The sequence below is a fragment of the Macaca thibetana genome, chromosome 10 (genome assembly GCF_024542745.1).
Source record: "Macaca thibetana thibetana isolate TM-01 chromosome 10, ASM2454274v1, whole genome shotgun sequence".
In the NCBI taxonomy this organism is placed as follows: Eukaryota; Metazoa; Chordata; class Mammalia; order Primates; family Cercopithecidae; genus Macaca; species Macaca thibetana.
The window spans coordinates 70,466,867-70,481,405 of NC_065587.1; the positions used below are offsets into that span (position 1 = coordinate 70,466,867).

Below are 14,539 nucleotides of genomic sequence, written 5' to 3' on the forward strand. Positions count from 1 at the left end.
CAAGACTTTCCAGATTCCATCTTCTTGGCCAACTCTTCTGTTGATGTCATATCAGTCTTAGCAACTAAAAAGAGGTAATTCCTTCCACAGTTTTGTTTGGATCTTGCAAAATATTAAGAACAACTTCCTGTAACACTTGTGTTGGTATTGCCCCCTTTTTAATGGCCTTTTCATATAGCCCAATAGCATCGTAGGTGCCTTTACTGGCTAACAACTTTGCTTTGTAGAACCAGAATTTAGCAGTTCTTTGACCTCAGGAATACTGGACAATATGGCAAATATTTCATTAAAAACCACACCCCTTTCAATGAGCACATATTCTGTCAGAGTGTTATTAGTTTTATTGAGCAGTTGAAGCTGTTCTTTCTTTTCTTCCTCTTCTTTTTCAGTGCTCTTCCAGCATATTTATTTTCTCTATTATTTTTCTTTGTGTTTTACGTGTTATAGGAGACCACTAACAGATTTTCCCCTTTGATTTCTGTTATTCTTCCAGTTGTTTCCTTTGATCCTCTGCTATTGTCTTCTTTTCAGTATTTGGATTCATTTGGGTCCCTTTTGAGACTCCTTTTCGCTTCATGATTGTGTCACCAGCTTGAGTTTGGGGAGCTCTCTTGTTTAGAAAATGGAAGAGCCTTTTTCAACTGGAAGTCCAACGCCTGTGCTTTGTGTTGTAAGCTGTTGTGGCATTTGTTCCCATTAGTTCCATTTGCTCTTATGCCATGAATGCTGAGAATGACTGAATTTTAGCTGCCAACTGTCAAACTAGGCCTCTGGCTTGTGGCTTTTGATTTTTGCAGTGCACATGACCAAGGCCCAAAACAAGGTTGAATGGACTGCTGATTTTGCTTAATGTTTAAATGTCTGTTACTATATCCTCCCTGAAACAAACTGGAGTATGTCTTGTTTTTGATATGTTTTACTTCCTGTTCACTAACTTATCCATGGTTTTTAATTAACCCTATTAACCTTTGTACCCTCGACCATTAATTTTTTTATTTTATTATTATTTTTTTTAATGCTTGAGTCCTACTAAGGGTCTGAACAAAGACAAAGGGAACTGTTTTGGGGTCTTTTCTCCCAGTCTTGCAAGATCTCCTTGAGAGAGTTGCTATGGCTTTACTGATAGAAACTTGACTTGTGTTTCTCTAACAAATTGTTTATTAACTCTGTCTTTCATGGCAGCACTAGTCACTCAATATCTGCCCACGGCTTGTTTAGGAACCAAATTGCTCTTGGTTCAATTACGAAAGTTATTCTTTAACTTCTTTATGGTACATAATTGAGAATCTGGCTTCCTCTCAGGGTCTGACAAGGTATGAGGCAAATTCTCTTCATTAATCTCTTTCAGAAAGCTAACCAAAGATTAATTTTCAGTGCAGGTATTTCCTATGGAGTCTGTACACTTAGCATTCCTTGATATGTTAACTGCTGCTTTGTAGTCTTCAAATCTTGTGCATTAAGTGACCCCATGAGTTTTCTTGACAGTTCTTCCATGGTGAATGATCCAGCTTTGTGCCGCTGTCAACTACCGCTGGAGGCTTACGGTTTGTATTAGAAGAAACACATCCTGAAATCAGCCTTCTGCCCAGTTTTAGTGGCTCCAACTTAGGCTTCTGGGACCTTGTATTGTCTGGTCTGGCCTGGAGCTTAATGCTGATGGGCCTTACGCTTTAACAGGCAAAATAGCATGATTGATAACATTCTTTTGGGTAGATTTGGGCAATTATTTTTGGCTTTTAGATAAGGCTCAGTGTTTGGCGCTTGAAGTTCCTTTTGACTTTCTCTGATGTTCGGCGGCAGCAGTGGTAGTGACAGGCCCTGGCCTCACCATGACTTCTCAGTCACAGTGTTTCTTCCTCTCTCACCACTTTTATTGAGTATAGCACTGGAAGTCCTAGCCAGGGCAATAAGGCTAGAAAAGGAAATAAAGGGCATACATATCAGAAAGAAAGAAATAAAACTGTCTCTATTTGTAGATGGCATAACAGCCTTCATGGGAAATTCTACAGAATCCACAGAAGAGACTCTTAGAACTGATAAATGAGTTCAGAATGGTGACAGACTATATGATCAACATGCAAAAAGTTAACTTTAATTCTTTTTTTTCAGATGGAGTTTTGCTCTGTCACCCAGGTTGGAGTGCAGTGGTACGATCTTGGCTCACCACAACCTCCGACTCCTGGGTTCAAGCGATTCTCCAGCCTCAGTCTCCCGAGTAACTGGGACTACGGGTGCATGCCACCATGCCCAACTGATTTTTGTATTTTTAGCAGAGACGGGGTTTCACCATGTTGGCCAGGCTGGTCTCAATCTCCTGACCTCAGGTAATCCAGCCGCCTTGGCCTCCCAAAGTTCTTGGATTACAGGCATGAGCCACCACGCCCAGCCAAGTTAACTTTAATTCTATATACTAGCAATAAACCCATGAAAACCAAAATTTAAAATATAATACCATTTAAATTGCTCAAAAATGAAATAGGTACAAATTTAACAAAACACGTATAAGACTTGCATGCTGAAAATTGCAAACACTGATGAAAGAAATCAAAGAAGATTCAAATAAAGAGGAATGTATTAGTCAGCATTCTCCAGAGAAACAGAACCAATAGGATATATATATATCAATAGATGGATGAGATGTGATTTATATATATCTATTGATATGTATATCAATAGATGGATGAGGCGGGATTTACTATGGGAATTGACTCATGTGAGATCATGGAGGCCAAGAGGTTCCACGATATGCTGTCTGCAAGTTGGAGAAACTGAGAGGCTGGTGGAGTGGCTCAGCCCGCATTTGAGAACCAGGAGAGCTGCTGGCATATCTGTCCGTCAGAGGCTGAAGGCCTCAGACTCTTACAGAGGTAGAGATTGGGACTGGGGAATCTCATAGCACTTGTATAAGTCTTGGAGTCCAGTGGCCAGATAACCTGGAGTTCTGATATCCAAGGGCAGAAGATTGGTGTCCCAGCTCCAGAAGAAAGAGCGAATTCACCTTTCCTCTGCCTTTTTGTTCTATCCAAGCTCTTAACTGATTGAATGTTGCCCATCCTCACTAGAAGAGGGCAGATCTTCCTTACTCAGTCCACTGATTCGAACACCAGTCTCTTCCAGAAACATCCTCAGAGACACACCCAGAAATAAAGTTTTGCCAGCTATCTGGCTATCCCTTAACTCAACAAGTTGACACCTAAAATTAACCATCACAGGGAGACATGCTGTATCCATGGACTGGGAGCCTCAGCATAATAAAAATGTCAATTATATCCAAACTGATATATAGGTTTAACACAATTTCTGTCAGATTTCTAGACATATTTTTGTAAATATACATAGGACTATTTTTAAATTTATATGAACAAAGGGTAAAAAAGAGAACTAAAAAAGTCAAAACAGAATAAAATGGAAGGAATCAATGTACCTGATTTTAAGACATGACAAAGATGTAGTAATCAAAACTTCGTGATATTGGTGGAGGAACAGACACATAGATCAATAGTACAGAATAGAAAACCTGGAAACAGCCCCATACAAGTACAGACAGTTGATTTTTCAAAGTGGCAAAAACAGTTCAATGGAGGAAAGATTGATTCCGCAAGTGAAAAAGTCTTTTCAACAAAAGGTGCTGGATATACATAAACAAAAAATGAACCTCAACCTAAACCTCATACCATACCTTACACAAAAATCATCTCAAAATAGATCATAGGTTCAAAGATAAAACATAAAACTACAAAACATTTAGGAGAAAATCTTCAGGATCTAGGGCTTGATGACAGATTCTTTTTTTTTTTTTTTTGGATGGAGTCTCGCTCTTTTGCCCAGGCTGGAATGCAGTGGCACTATCTCGGCTCACTGCAACCTCCACCTCCCGGGTTCAAGCAATTCTCCTGCCTCAGTCTCCTGAGTAGCTGGGATTACAGGTGCCCACCGCCACGCCAAGCTAATTTTTGTATTTTTAGTAGAGATGCGGTTTCACCATGTTGGTCAAGCTGGTCTCAAACCCCTGACCTCGTGATCCACCCACCTCGGCCTCCCAAAGTGCTGGGATTACAGGCGTGAGCCACCATGCCCGGCCCGATGACAGATTCTTAGACCTTACATCAAAAGCATGATCAATTTTAAAAATTGATAAATTGGATTTCATCAAAATTTAAAACTTTCACTCTCCAAAATACCATGTTAAGGATGAAAACAAAGCTACTGACCAGGCGAAAATATTGCAAACCACACATCTGACAAAGGGTTCAAATCTAGGATATCGCTCTCAAAACTCAACAGTTACAAACAACAAAACAAGACAAAAACTTCCATTACAAGTGGCTAAAGGTGGGAAAACTCAAACTGTTTTTCCTCTGCACTCATACAGCAACAATCAACACAGAAGACTTCTGTGACCAAATGTGGGAGATTTCTTCTACCCCTGAACAAGCAAGCAATCAATTCTGCAGCAGACACCAGCTGGTTGTCCTCAATCCAATTCTAATCTGATGCTATCTATCTGGAGGTAACATCAGATACCACGGTGATGAGCACTCAGTCCCATGGAACTTCTCCCCACTTTCAATGCCAATTGCAAGGAATGTGCTTCTGACTCATTGACTATAAATCAGAGATCTCATGACCTCTTCCTTGGGTTTAATTAATTTGCTAGAGTGGCCCACAGAACTCAAGGAAACACTGAGTGTACCGGTTTATTATAAAGGATATAGATGAAGAGATGCATAGGGACAGGAACGGGGAAGGGACACGGAGCTTCCATGACCTCCGCAGGTGCAGCACTTTTCAGGAACTTGCATGTGTTCAGCTGTCCAGAAGCTCTCTGAATCCAGTCCTTTTGGGTTTTTACAGAAGCTTCATTATGTAGGCAAGATTGATTAAATCATTTGATCAGCTTACTCTTCAGATTCCCTGTCTGTCTGTAAAAATTGGTCTTTCAGGTGACCAGTCCCCATCCTGAAGCTACGTAGGTGCTCCCAGCCATCAGTCAATTCATTAGGACACAAAAAGACATCTCTTTGGAGAGTCTAAGGATTTTAGGAGTTGTTTGGCAGGAAACAGGGTTGAAGACCAAATATATGTTTCACAATATCACAATGGGTGAAAGACATAAAGAGACACTTTACCAAAAAGGATATACAGATAGAAAATAAATACATGAAAAGATGCTTACATCACTAACCATCAGGAAAATGCAAATTAAGATCATAGTGAGATATTATTACTATGTACCTAACAGAACAGTTATAGTAAAACATAGTGACAATAACAAATGCTGGCTAGGATGCGGAGAAACTGAATATCTAATGCATTGCAAGTGGGAATGTAAAACAATACACCCACTCTATAAAACTGGTTGTCAACTTCTTAAAAAGAACTAAGCATACACTCGCTATACAAATGAACCAGCAATTGCACTCCCTTGCATTTGTCCCAGAAAAAATGAAAACTTATTTACACACAAAAAACTGTGCACAAATGTTTGTAGCAGATTTCTTTGTAACAGCAAAACCCTAGAAACAACCAGTGTAAGACAAATTTGTCTTACAAGTGAATGGCTAACAAACAGTATGCATTCATACAATAAAATACCACTCAGCAATAAAAAAATAAATTATTTATATATGCAACAACTTGTAAGGATCGCAAAGGCATTATGTTGAGTGAAAAACTCAAACTCAAAATGTTGCATACTGTATGATCCCATTTACATAACATTGTCAAAATATGGAGATATAGAAGAGATTAGCATTTGCCAGACTTAGTATGGTGACGGTGGGTATCACTATAATGAGGTAGCACCAGGGAGACCTTTATGGTTATGGAATTGTCTGTATTTTGACTATAGTGTTGATTACACAAACATACACAGGAGAGACTGAACATAAGCAAAAGCTGGGAATATTACCAGACTCAGCTGGAAATAATGTTCAGCTGGGCAGGGAGGTTCACGTCTGTAATCCCAGCACTTTGGGAAGCCAAGGTGGGTGGATCTTTTGAGGTCAGGAGTTTGAGACCAGCCTGGCCAACATGGTGAAACTCCATCTCTACTAAAAATACAAAAATTAGCCGGCCGTGGTGGTGCATGCCTATAATTCCAGCTACTAGGGAGGCTGAGGCAGGAGAATTGCTTAAACCCAGGGGTCAGATGTTGCAGTGAGCCAAGATCATGCCATTGCACTGTAGCCTGGGCGACAGAGTGAGACTCCATCTCAAGAAAGAAAGAAAGAAAGAAAGAAAGAGAGAGAGAGAGAGAAGAAAAAAGAGAGAGAAAAGGAAGAAAGAAAAAGGAAGGAAAGGAATATCCAAACACATTACAATATAGACATTGACTCTTAAAGTATCCCAAATTACTATATAATCATATTCAGTTGATGGGGAATAGAAAGTGTTCATGCGTGGCATTAAATCAGCAATGATGAAGCATTATATTACCATCTGCAATCATGGGAGGTCAAAAATAATGCCTATTACTGAAAAATGAAGAAGTGGTGATATAAACATGTTATATGAGATATGGCAGTAACAATCTAAGATAATCCATTAAAAGTTGAGAATACTTGCTTCTGGGAGATAGAACATGGTTGGATGTTAAGGAGACTCCAATTTTTGTATGTAAAACTTATATAACTATTTGACTCTTAAATAGTGTGTACATGTAACTTTGACAAAGATAAACACTAATTTAGATCATTAGATGCATGTTATAGGAGTTACACATAAAGGCCAGGTGCGGTGGCTCACACCTGTAATCCCAGCACTTTGGGAGGTGAGAATGGTAGATCACTAGAGGTCAGGAGTTCACTACCAGCCTGGCCAACACAGTGGAACCCTGTCTCCTGGTGTGGTGGCATGCGCTTGTAATCCCAACTACTTGGGAGGCTGAGACAGGAGAATCGCTTGAACCTGGGAGGCTGAGGTTTCAGTGAGCCAAGATCACACCACTGCACTCCAGCCTGGGCAACAAAGCAAGACTCCATCTAAAAAAAAGGGGGGGAGTTAAATATAGAAAGAATATCCATACTATTAGCACTAGTAAGAGAATTTCATAAGCTTTCCAGCTATAAAATTGATGGTCAAAACTCAATTGCGATCCTATTCAGTAGTCAACAACCACTGAAAAAAGTAATAATAAATTTTAAGGATTCCATAAACTAGAAAATATTGAAGCTGTCTCTAACTAACGATGAATAAGACCATTATAGAGAAAAAAACTGTAAAATTGTAAACTGAACTTCATAAAAGAAAACCTAAATAAATAGAGGTATACTACGCCCATAAATGGGAAGGCTCAATACTGGAAAAATGTAAATGTCTCCAAAATAATATATGAATTCCGTGGAATCAAATAATAAATCTAAAAGGATTTTTCATGAAACTTGATAAAGTGAGTCTAAAATGCATTTGGGCCAAGAATAGTCACAACAGTTTTGGATAAGAAAGGGTGAAATGACTCAGGAAGGGGAACATCACACACCGGGGCCTATCATGGGGAGGGGGGAGGGGGGAGGGATTGCATTGGGAGTTATACCTGATGTAAATGACGAGTTGATGGGTGCAGCACACCAACATGGCACAAGTATACATATGTAACAAACCTGCACGTTATGCACATGTACCCTACAACTTAAAGTATAATAATAATAAATAAATTTAAAAAAAAAAAAAAAAGAAAGGGTGAAATGATTTTCCCAAAAGATATCAAAACTTACTGTAGAGCTATGCTAAGTCAAATACAAGCATACCTTGGAGATATTGCAGGAGAATGTTGTGGTTAGTTCCATCATCTATCGAGACCACTGAAATTTTCTCCACATCACCAATAAGTTTGTGTTGCTTTCTTATCATTCATGTGCTCACTGGAGTAGTATTTTTAATTTCTTTCAAAAACTTTTCCTTTGCATTCACAGCTGGCTGCGTGTTTGGTGCAAGAAGCCTAGCTTTCAGCCTGTCTCAGCTTTGGGCAAGCCTTTTTTTACTAAGCTTCATCATTTCTAGATTTGATTTAAAGTGAGAGATTTGCAACTCTCGCTTTCACTTGAGCACTTAGAGGCGGTTGCGGGGTTATTAATTGGCCTAATTTCGGGTTATTGTGTCTTCCTGTGCCTCAGGGTAAGTGGGGAGGCCTGAGGAGAGGGAGCAAGATGGGGGAACGACCAGTAGGTGGAGCAGTGAGAACATACAAGACATTTTTCCATCAAGTGTGCTGTTTCATAAGGACGTGGTTCGTGGAGCCACAAAACCGTTACAATAATAACATCAAATATCACTAATCACAGATATCAGATATAATAATTATTATAATTTGAAATATTGCAAGAATTACTAAAATGTGACAGAGACACGGATTGGGCACATGCTGTTGGAAACATGGCACCAGTAGACTTGCTCAATGCAGGGTTGCCACAAACCGTCAATTTGCGAAAAACGCAGTATCTGTGAAGTGCAGTAAAGTGAAGCACAATTTAATTTGCCTGTATTGACAGAGAGCTAGACAAGTAGATCAGCGGAACAAAGAGCTTATCAAAGGAACGACAGATTTATAGACACTCGCTATACAGCAAAGGTGGCAGTGAACATCAGGGAGTGCTGGATAATTAATCCTTCTAGAAAAAAGATAAGATTCCTACCACCTGTAAAACACATAAGATTCCTACCATCTGTAATGCATACACACACGTGTGCACACACACCACCAGAAAAATATAGCGAGATGTGGTGCGTGCCTGTAATCCCAGCTCCTTGGGAGACTGAGGCAGGAGAATTGCTAGAACCTGGGAGGTGGAGGTTGCAGTGAGCTGAGATCACGCCACTGCACCCCAGCCTGGGCGATGGAGTGAGACTCCGTCTTTGCCTCAGCCAGTGTCCAGAAGAGCTTTTCCCAAGTTTTCTTCTTTTTGTAATTCCAGATCTTACATTTAAGTTTTAAAAAGATAAATTTAATAAAAACGCACAAGGTTTATATTAAAAAAACAAAGCTGTTTGTAAATGGCATAAAAGACAACATGAAAAATATAAAATTATACAGTGATCCTGAAAAAGAAGTCCCAATATTTATACCACTGTATGTATAGTATAGGAATACTCTGGCTGTGTACATCCAATTCCCGCTCCCAGCCTTTGTGCCATTGTTTCAGGTATTATATGATATTGATGCGTTATTATCATAACATCCACATTGCATTATTATTATTTTTAGTTTTAAACATTCACTTATCATCTATAGAGTTTTGTTTAAATGTCTTAAATTTATGCATCTATTTACTTTTTCTGTTCTTCATTCTTTTGTGTGGATCCAGATTTATACCTGGTGTCATTTTCTTTGTGCCTGTAGGGTGTCCACTAGTATTTCTTATAATTCGAGTCTGCTGGTGATTTCTTTGCTTTTGTTTGATTTTAAAATATGTTAATATCAGCATAGAAGAAAGGAAAACTCCTTAACTCTTTAACTTCCTAAAAGGTATCTATTTTAAAAATGCAATAAACATTCAAAAATATTTTTTTTATATATATATATGTATACACACACACAGAGAGAGAGAGAGAGAGAGAGAGAGAGACAGACATAGCGAGATAAATGGAAAGAGTAAAACTTAAGCAACAATTGGAAATTTTTTTACATAACAAAAGCTCCCAAATCATACGAATACTGCAGCTTTGTGCACCAAGCTAGAGGAACAAGGCGGACTCTCCCACACATGCCCAGGGAAACAAATATAAGAATGTTTGCTGCAAAGTTGTACTAGCAAAACACTGAATGAAGCTTCAAAATCTGTCTTGAGAAGAATTGATAAATTGTGGCATATTCTTACAAGAGAAGACCACAGAACCGTGCAAAATTAATAAAATGTAGCTCCACATATCAACAGGAATAAACCTCACAAATTGTGTTAAGCATAAAAAATAAAGTTCCAGAGTGCTGTGTACAGTATCATAGCATTTATATAATGTTAAAAACGTAAAAATACTATACATTGCTTAAGGATTTATACATATGTTATAAAGTTATAAAATCATGCTTGAGAATGATAAATTCAGAACAGTGTTTTTTTGTTTGTTTTTTTTTTTTTAAAGAACTGAAGATCATAATGGCAAATGTTACTATTTTTAAAAGATAGGATGGTAGGTCCTTGGGTATTGCTTGTATTTTTTCTGTACATTTCAGAAGAGAAAAATGCTTATGCAACTTACCAGTGATTTCAAAATATATGTGTGTTCAAATGAAATCATATCTTCAAAAACCCTGCACAAAAGTAAAAACTGCTCTGAAAATTAAGGATTGTTCATGACCAGGGTAGAATGATCAGCTTAATTCTCTTGGGTGGAAGCAGGGCCAATTCGAAGCTCAGTACATGAGGGTCAAGACATCCCTGGAATCCTTATGAAGAAAATCCGTCCCTGACTCAGCTCCAAAGCTCTGAGGGAAGGAACATCAGGAGGGTGTGCGGAAGGGAGCGTGTCCGCGATGGGGGTGGCAGGGACGGAATAAAGGGGTCTTTAGTGACCTATAAGTCCTTGCAGCTTCTCCCCGCTTGAACCCCTTCGAGAAGGCTGGAAGTAATGTATCACAGGGCATGCAGGGGCTGTAGAGAAAAAAAATCATTCATTCATGTGTTTGTTTATTCATGTATTAATTTCACAAATATTTATTGAGCACCTACTATATGGCAGGTATTCTGCTTGGTCTGGATTCGTGGCACAGATCAGAAGTAAGGCCCCTACTCATTACACCCCAATGCCACTTTCTGGATTCTAAACTCTCTCCCATATCCACATTCATCTTTGCCACTAGTCAGAACCTCCAAGTCCCTTGAATAGGTTCTATTCATTGATTTTAGCAATACTTTCCTTATGCATCCCCAAAATATATCATATGAAAATCGAAACATGTAACGGTGTATTGGGGGACTCTGGAGTTTGGGTCTCAACATTCATACCACTACTACACCTTGGATCCCCCCTCCCCCCATCTCCAGGGTCCCAAAGAATGGAATTTGAAACCTTTCCACCTCCAAGGCACTACACAATGCATGGAGGTGAGAGACTCTGGGAATCCCAAAAAACATCTGGAGAAAATAAAGAGTGTTCACAACCTTCCCTTGAGGCTGGATCACTCTTGAGGGCCCCAGTGACTTTGTGGGCTTGCCCTGTAAGCCTCTTGCCAGCCTGTCACCCACTCCTGAAGACTAAGGCCCATCCTATGCTCACCTGTCACAGGTTCCACCTCCTGCAGATGTAGGTCGCTGTGAAACTCATCACCAGCAGCACCTTGAGGCCCAGGAGGAAAACCACAAAGATAAGGGCAGGCATCTCTGGACCTAAATGCCAAAGGATAGAAGGAGCCATCACATGGGGGCTCTGTGAGTTTAAATGCCTTCTCTGAGGTCATGTAGTCAAGAAGTTCCAGAGCTTGCAGGTGGCACCTGATTCTGTAGTTCTCTCTTGGAAATAAGAGTTGACCTTGACCTATAAGGCTTACCTTGAATTTGGCTCAACAAATGCTGATTTGAATATCTGACACATATCAGCCACTGTGCAAGGCTTTAGAGGCACAAACCTAAGTATAATAGAATCAGCTCCATGTCCCAAAGGCCTGTGGTCATTTAATATAACTTTGCTACAATCTTAAGAGTTTGGTATCATTAGCACCATTTTCTAGATGAGTAAACTGAGGTTATGGGAAGGTAATTGACTCAACTGCCTAAGTTTACAAAGCTGCAACTACTGGAAACTAAATTTTAAAATAATCTTATCTGAATTCAAATAATAGGTATCAGTAGCTGACATTTATTGTAGACCGTATGTAAAGTTTACATGTATTAATTCATTTAATCTTCATAAAGACGATGAATTAGGAACCTTTTTTAGACACTATCTACAGGTAAGCAGACTGAAGCACACAGGGGTGAAGTGCCTGTGCAAGAATCAAGTCGAAAAGCCTATTCTACCATTGAAGCAGACATCATGCAAGCAGGTTTTATGTGCTGGCAAGCTCGCCTCCATATAACTGAAACAAATATTTTAAACAAGACAGCCTTGCTGACAACCACCTCAGAAGCACCAGTAGTGAGTGCACTAAGCTGAACTCTCTCTTGGGAATTTTGAAGGAGATTGAGCCAGGAGATCACTCTTTCCACAGAAATTAAAGAACCTTTCAGGATGGCCAGATTTAAAGGAATCCACCGGCCAGAAACCATTCTGGTTATTTAAGGAATTGCAGACTCTCAAGTGGGATAAGATCTCACTGATTATCAAGCTCTCCCTCCTCCCAGTACCTTCTGAAATCCACTCAGGATACAGAAGTGACCCCAGGTGCTCATAGAAGAAGATATGAACTTACCTGTGCTCCCAATGGGCTTATAAGCAGTGTGGGCTCTTGTGGACAGTATGAGGTTGGCCCGTTTGGGAGGCTGTCCCTCATGTTCCACCATGCAGGTAAGCACCCGCTCAGGCCCCCGCACTGATGCATTCACCAGCAGCAGGTTTTCCAGGGTGTAGGACCCATCATCATTCTTCTTGAATGTGGGTTGCTCAGCACCTTTGAGTGTATGGCAATCCTCTAGCCAGGTGAGGTGCACGTTTTGTGGATAGAATCTTTGCACAAGGCAAGTAACGGCCACCAAGCTGGAGGAGGTGGAAGACTGGAACACTGTCACTGTAGGGGGAACTGACAAAGCCCAGAGAAAACAAATAATTATTGTGGGAAGCCATCTGTAGGTGCCTGAAAGCTCCTTGAGGATGAAGTCATCTGCCTAGGCCTAACCAGAGCCTGCCACAGAGGAATATTTTAGGTATTGGTTAACAAATGCACACATAAGGAAATGCATGATTGAATGACAGTGCAAATTCATGAGTGAATGCATGCTTGGATGGATGGATGGATGGATGGATGGATGGATGGATGGATGGATGGATGGATGAGTGGATGGATGGATGGATGGATGAGTGGATGGATGGATAGATGGATGGATGGATGAGTGAATGGATGGATGGATGGATGGATGGATGGATGGATGGATGGATGGATGGATGGATGGATGAGTGGATGGTTGGATGGGATTGATGAAAGCCATTTAATCTTTCTTTTTCACTTTGGCCATTAAAGATGAAAAGATGAGGTATGAATTCCACTGAAGAAGCTACAAATCATTTAACTTGCTCTATGACTAGATACATTTAAGATTTGAAGATTCACAGACTCTAAGTCTTAGAAGCCAACATATTAAGATTGCACATAGGAAGGAGCTTCAGATTAGAGAGGTTAAATAACTTGCCCGAGGGCACAAATAGCAAAGGTGGGTTTACACCAGAGACAGCAGGTTTTACCTTTATGCTATTCTAACACCCAAACTACAAGGCTATAAGCATTTATGATTCTAGGCTTCCAAAATTATGATCTCATGACTTCTAGAATTTTTTCAACCAGATTTTCAGCTATGCAATAGAATGTATTCACAATAAGGAAAACTGGACAAATGTGAAATCTTATAAAACACTAAATATTTCAGTAGACTTCTTATGAACACACAACACCATGCAGCTCTAACACTAAACTAAGGGTTGGTTGATCCGGATTCTGGTCCTTGCACTGATACCATAGCCAACTGCGAGACCTATGCCAGTCACTTTCCCTCTGTTTCTAAGACTCTAAAATTATGAAATTCTCTGAGGTCAGATCAGCTCTCATGGGCCTAGTTAAGAGAGATTTCAGCTCTTGGTCTCGGGTAGAGGAAGCAACTTTTGGTACTGAAATTTGAAGGAGTTACAGAAATCCAACTCCCAAATATTATTTTCTCATCCTCAACCTACCCAGACTTGTAAAATTTTATCAGTGATGTTGCTAATGGCAGCTGAGGCAGACACCCTCCCTGAGCTTGTTACCTGAACTTAGTCTTTCCCTTTCAGCACACCAGGAGAGCACAGGGATCTCACGAAGAAAAGAGCAAGGCCTGAGAATGGAGGACTCCGGGTGTTGAAATCTTGGTAACTGGGGTGGTGCCCGTGGAGAAGAGGGCAGGGTAAGGTGCCTCCACACAACTGCCATGGGTTCTAGAAGGTGGCAAGGACCAAAAAGTATAAAAACAGATAAGAGGCTGAGATGGCCCGTTTCAACCGCCAGTGAGATTTCCTGGCTGTCTGGTGTCCGGGCCAGTGTTGGGAGGACAAAGGCCTGAGCACAGCTGATGACAACTGCTCCCATCCCCTGAATGTCAATGTTTGAGGCAGTGTGCATGCATTTTCTTATTTAATTCTCACAAAACCAAATAATGTAAACACTGAAGCTACTTGGTATCAGGAAAAAAAAAAAAAAAAAAGGTGCCACTTAGAAGAAGCCTATACAAAATCAGGCCTCAATTTCATAGAAATTGTAAAAAAGGAATTGGTTGGAATGTCATCTTGAAAAGCATTTAAATTTTAAAAAATTTACTTAATGTATATTTGCAGACAAATATAGAATATAATTGCGAAGAGGCACCAACTCTTAGAATAATAAGTGTTAGGAGTGGACGGGAGCTGCCATGGTTTTTTCTCAGGA

General features: G+C 40.0%; 1 protein-coding gene across 5 annotated transcripts in view; it reads right to left on the bottom strand.

Annotated features, from left to right (window-relative positions):
- Window positions 1-7,684: 7,684 nt before the first annotated feature.
- LOC126929096 (tyrosine-protein phosphatase non-receptor type substrate 1-like) overlaps window positions 7,685-14,539 on the bottom strand; it is a 56,571-nt gene continuing 49,716 nt past the window's right edge. For 4 of the 5 annotated variants that reach the window (XM_050745183.1, XM_050745184.1, XM_050745181.1 and 1 more), the window contains 3 exons: window positions 12,344-12,670; window positions 11,212-11,321; window positions 7,685-10,586 (listed from right to left, as the gene is read on the bottom strand). In XM_050745183.1, the coding sequence (XP_050601140.1) occupies window positions 11,215-11,321; window positions 12,344-12,670 (434 nt within the window). In that variant the 3' untranslated portion in view covers window positions 7,685-10,586; window positions 11,212-11,214. Of the gene's footprint in view, window positions 10,587-11,211; window positions 11,322-12,343; window positions 14,053-14,539 lie in introns of those variants that run through there. The other variant, XM_050745186.1, reaches the window with a different exon arrangement.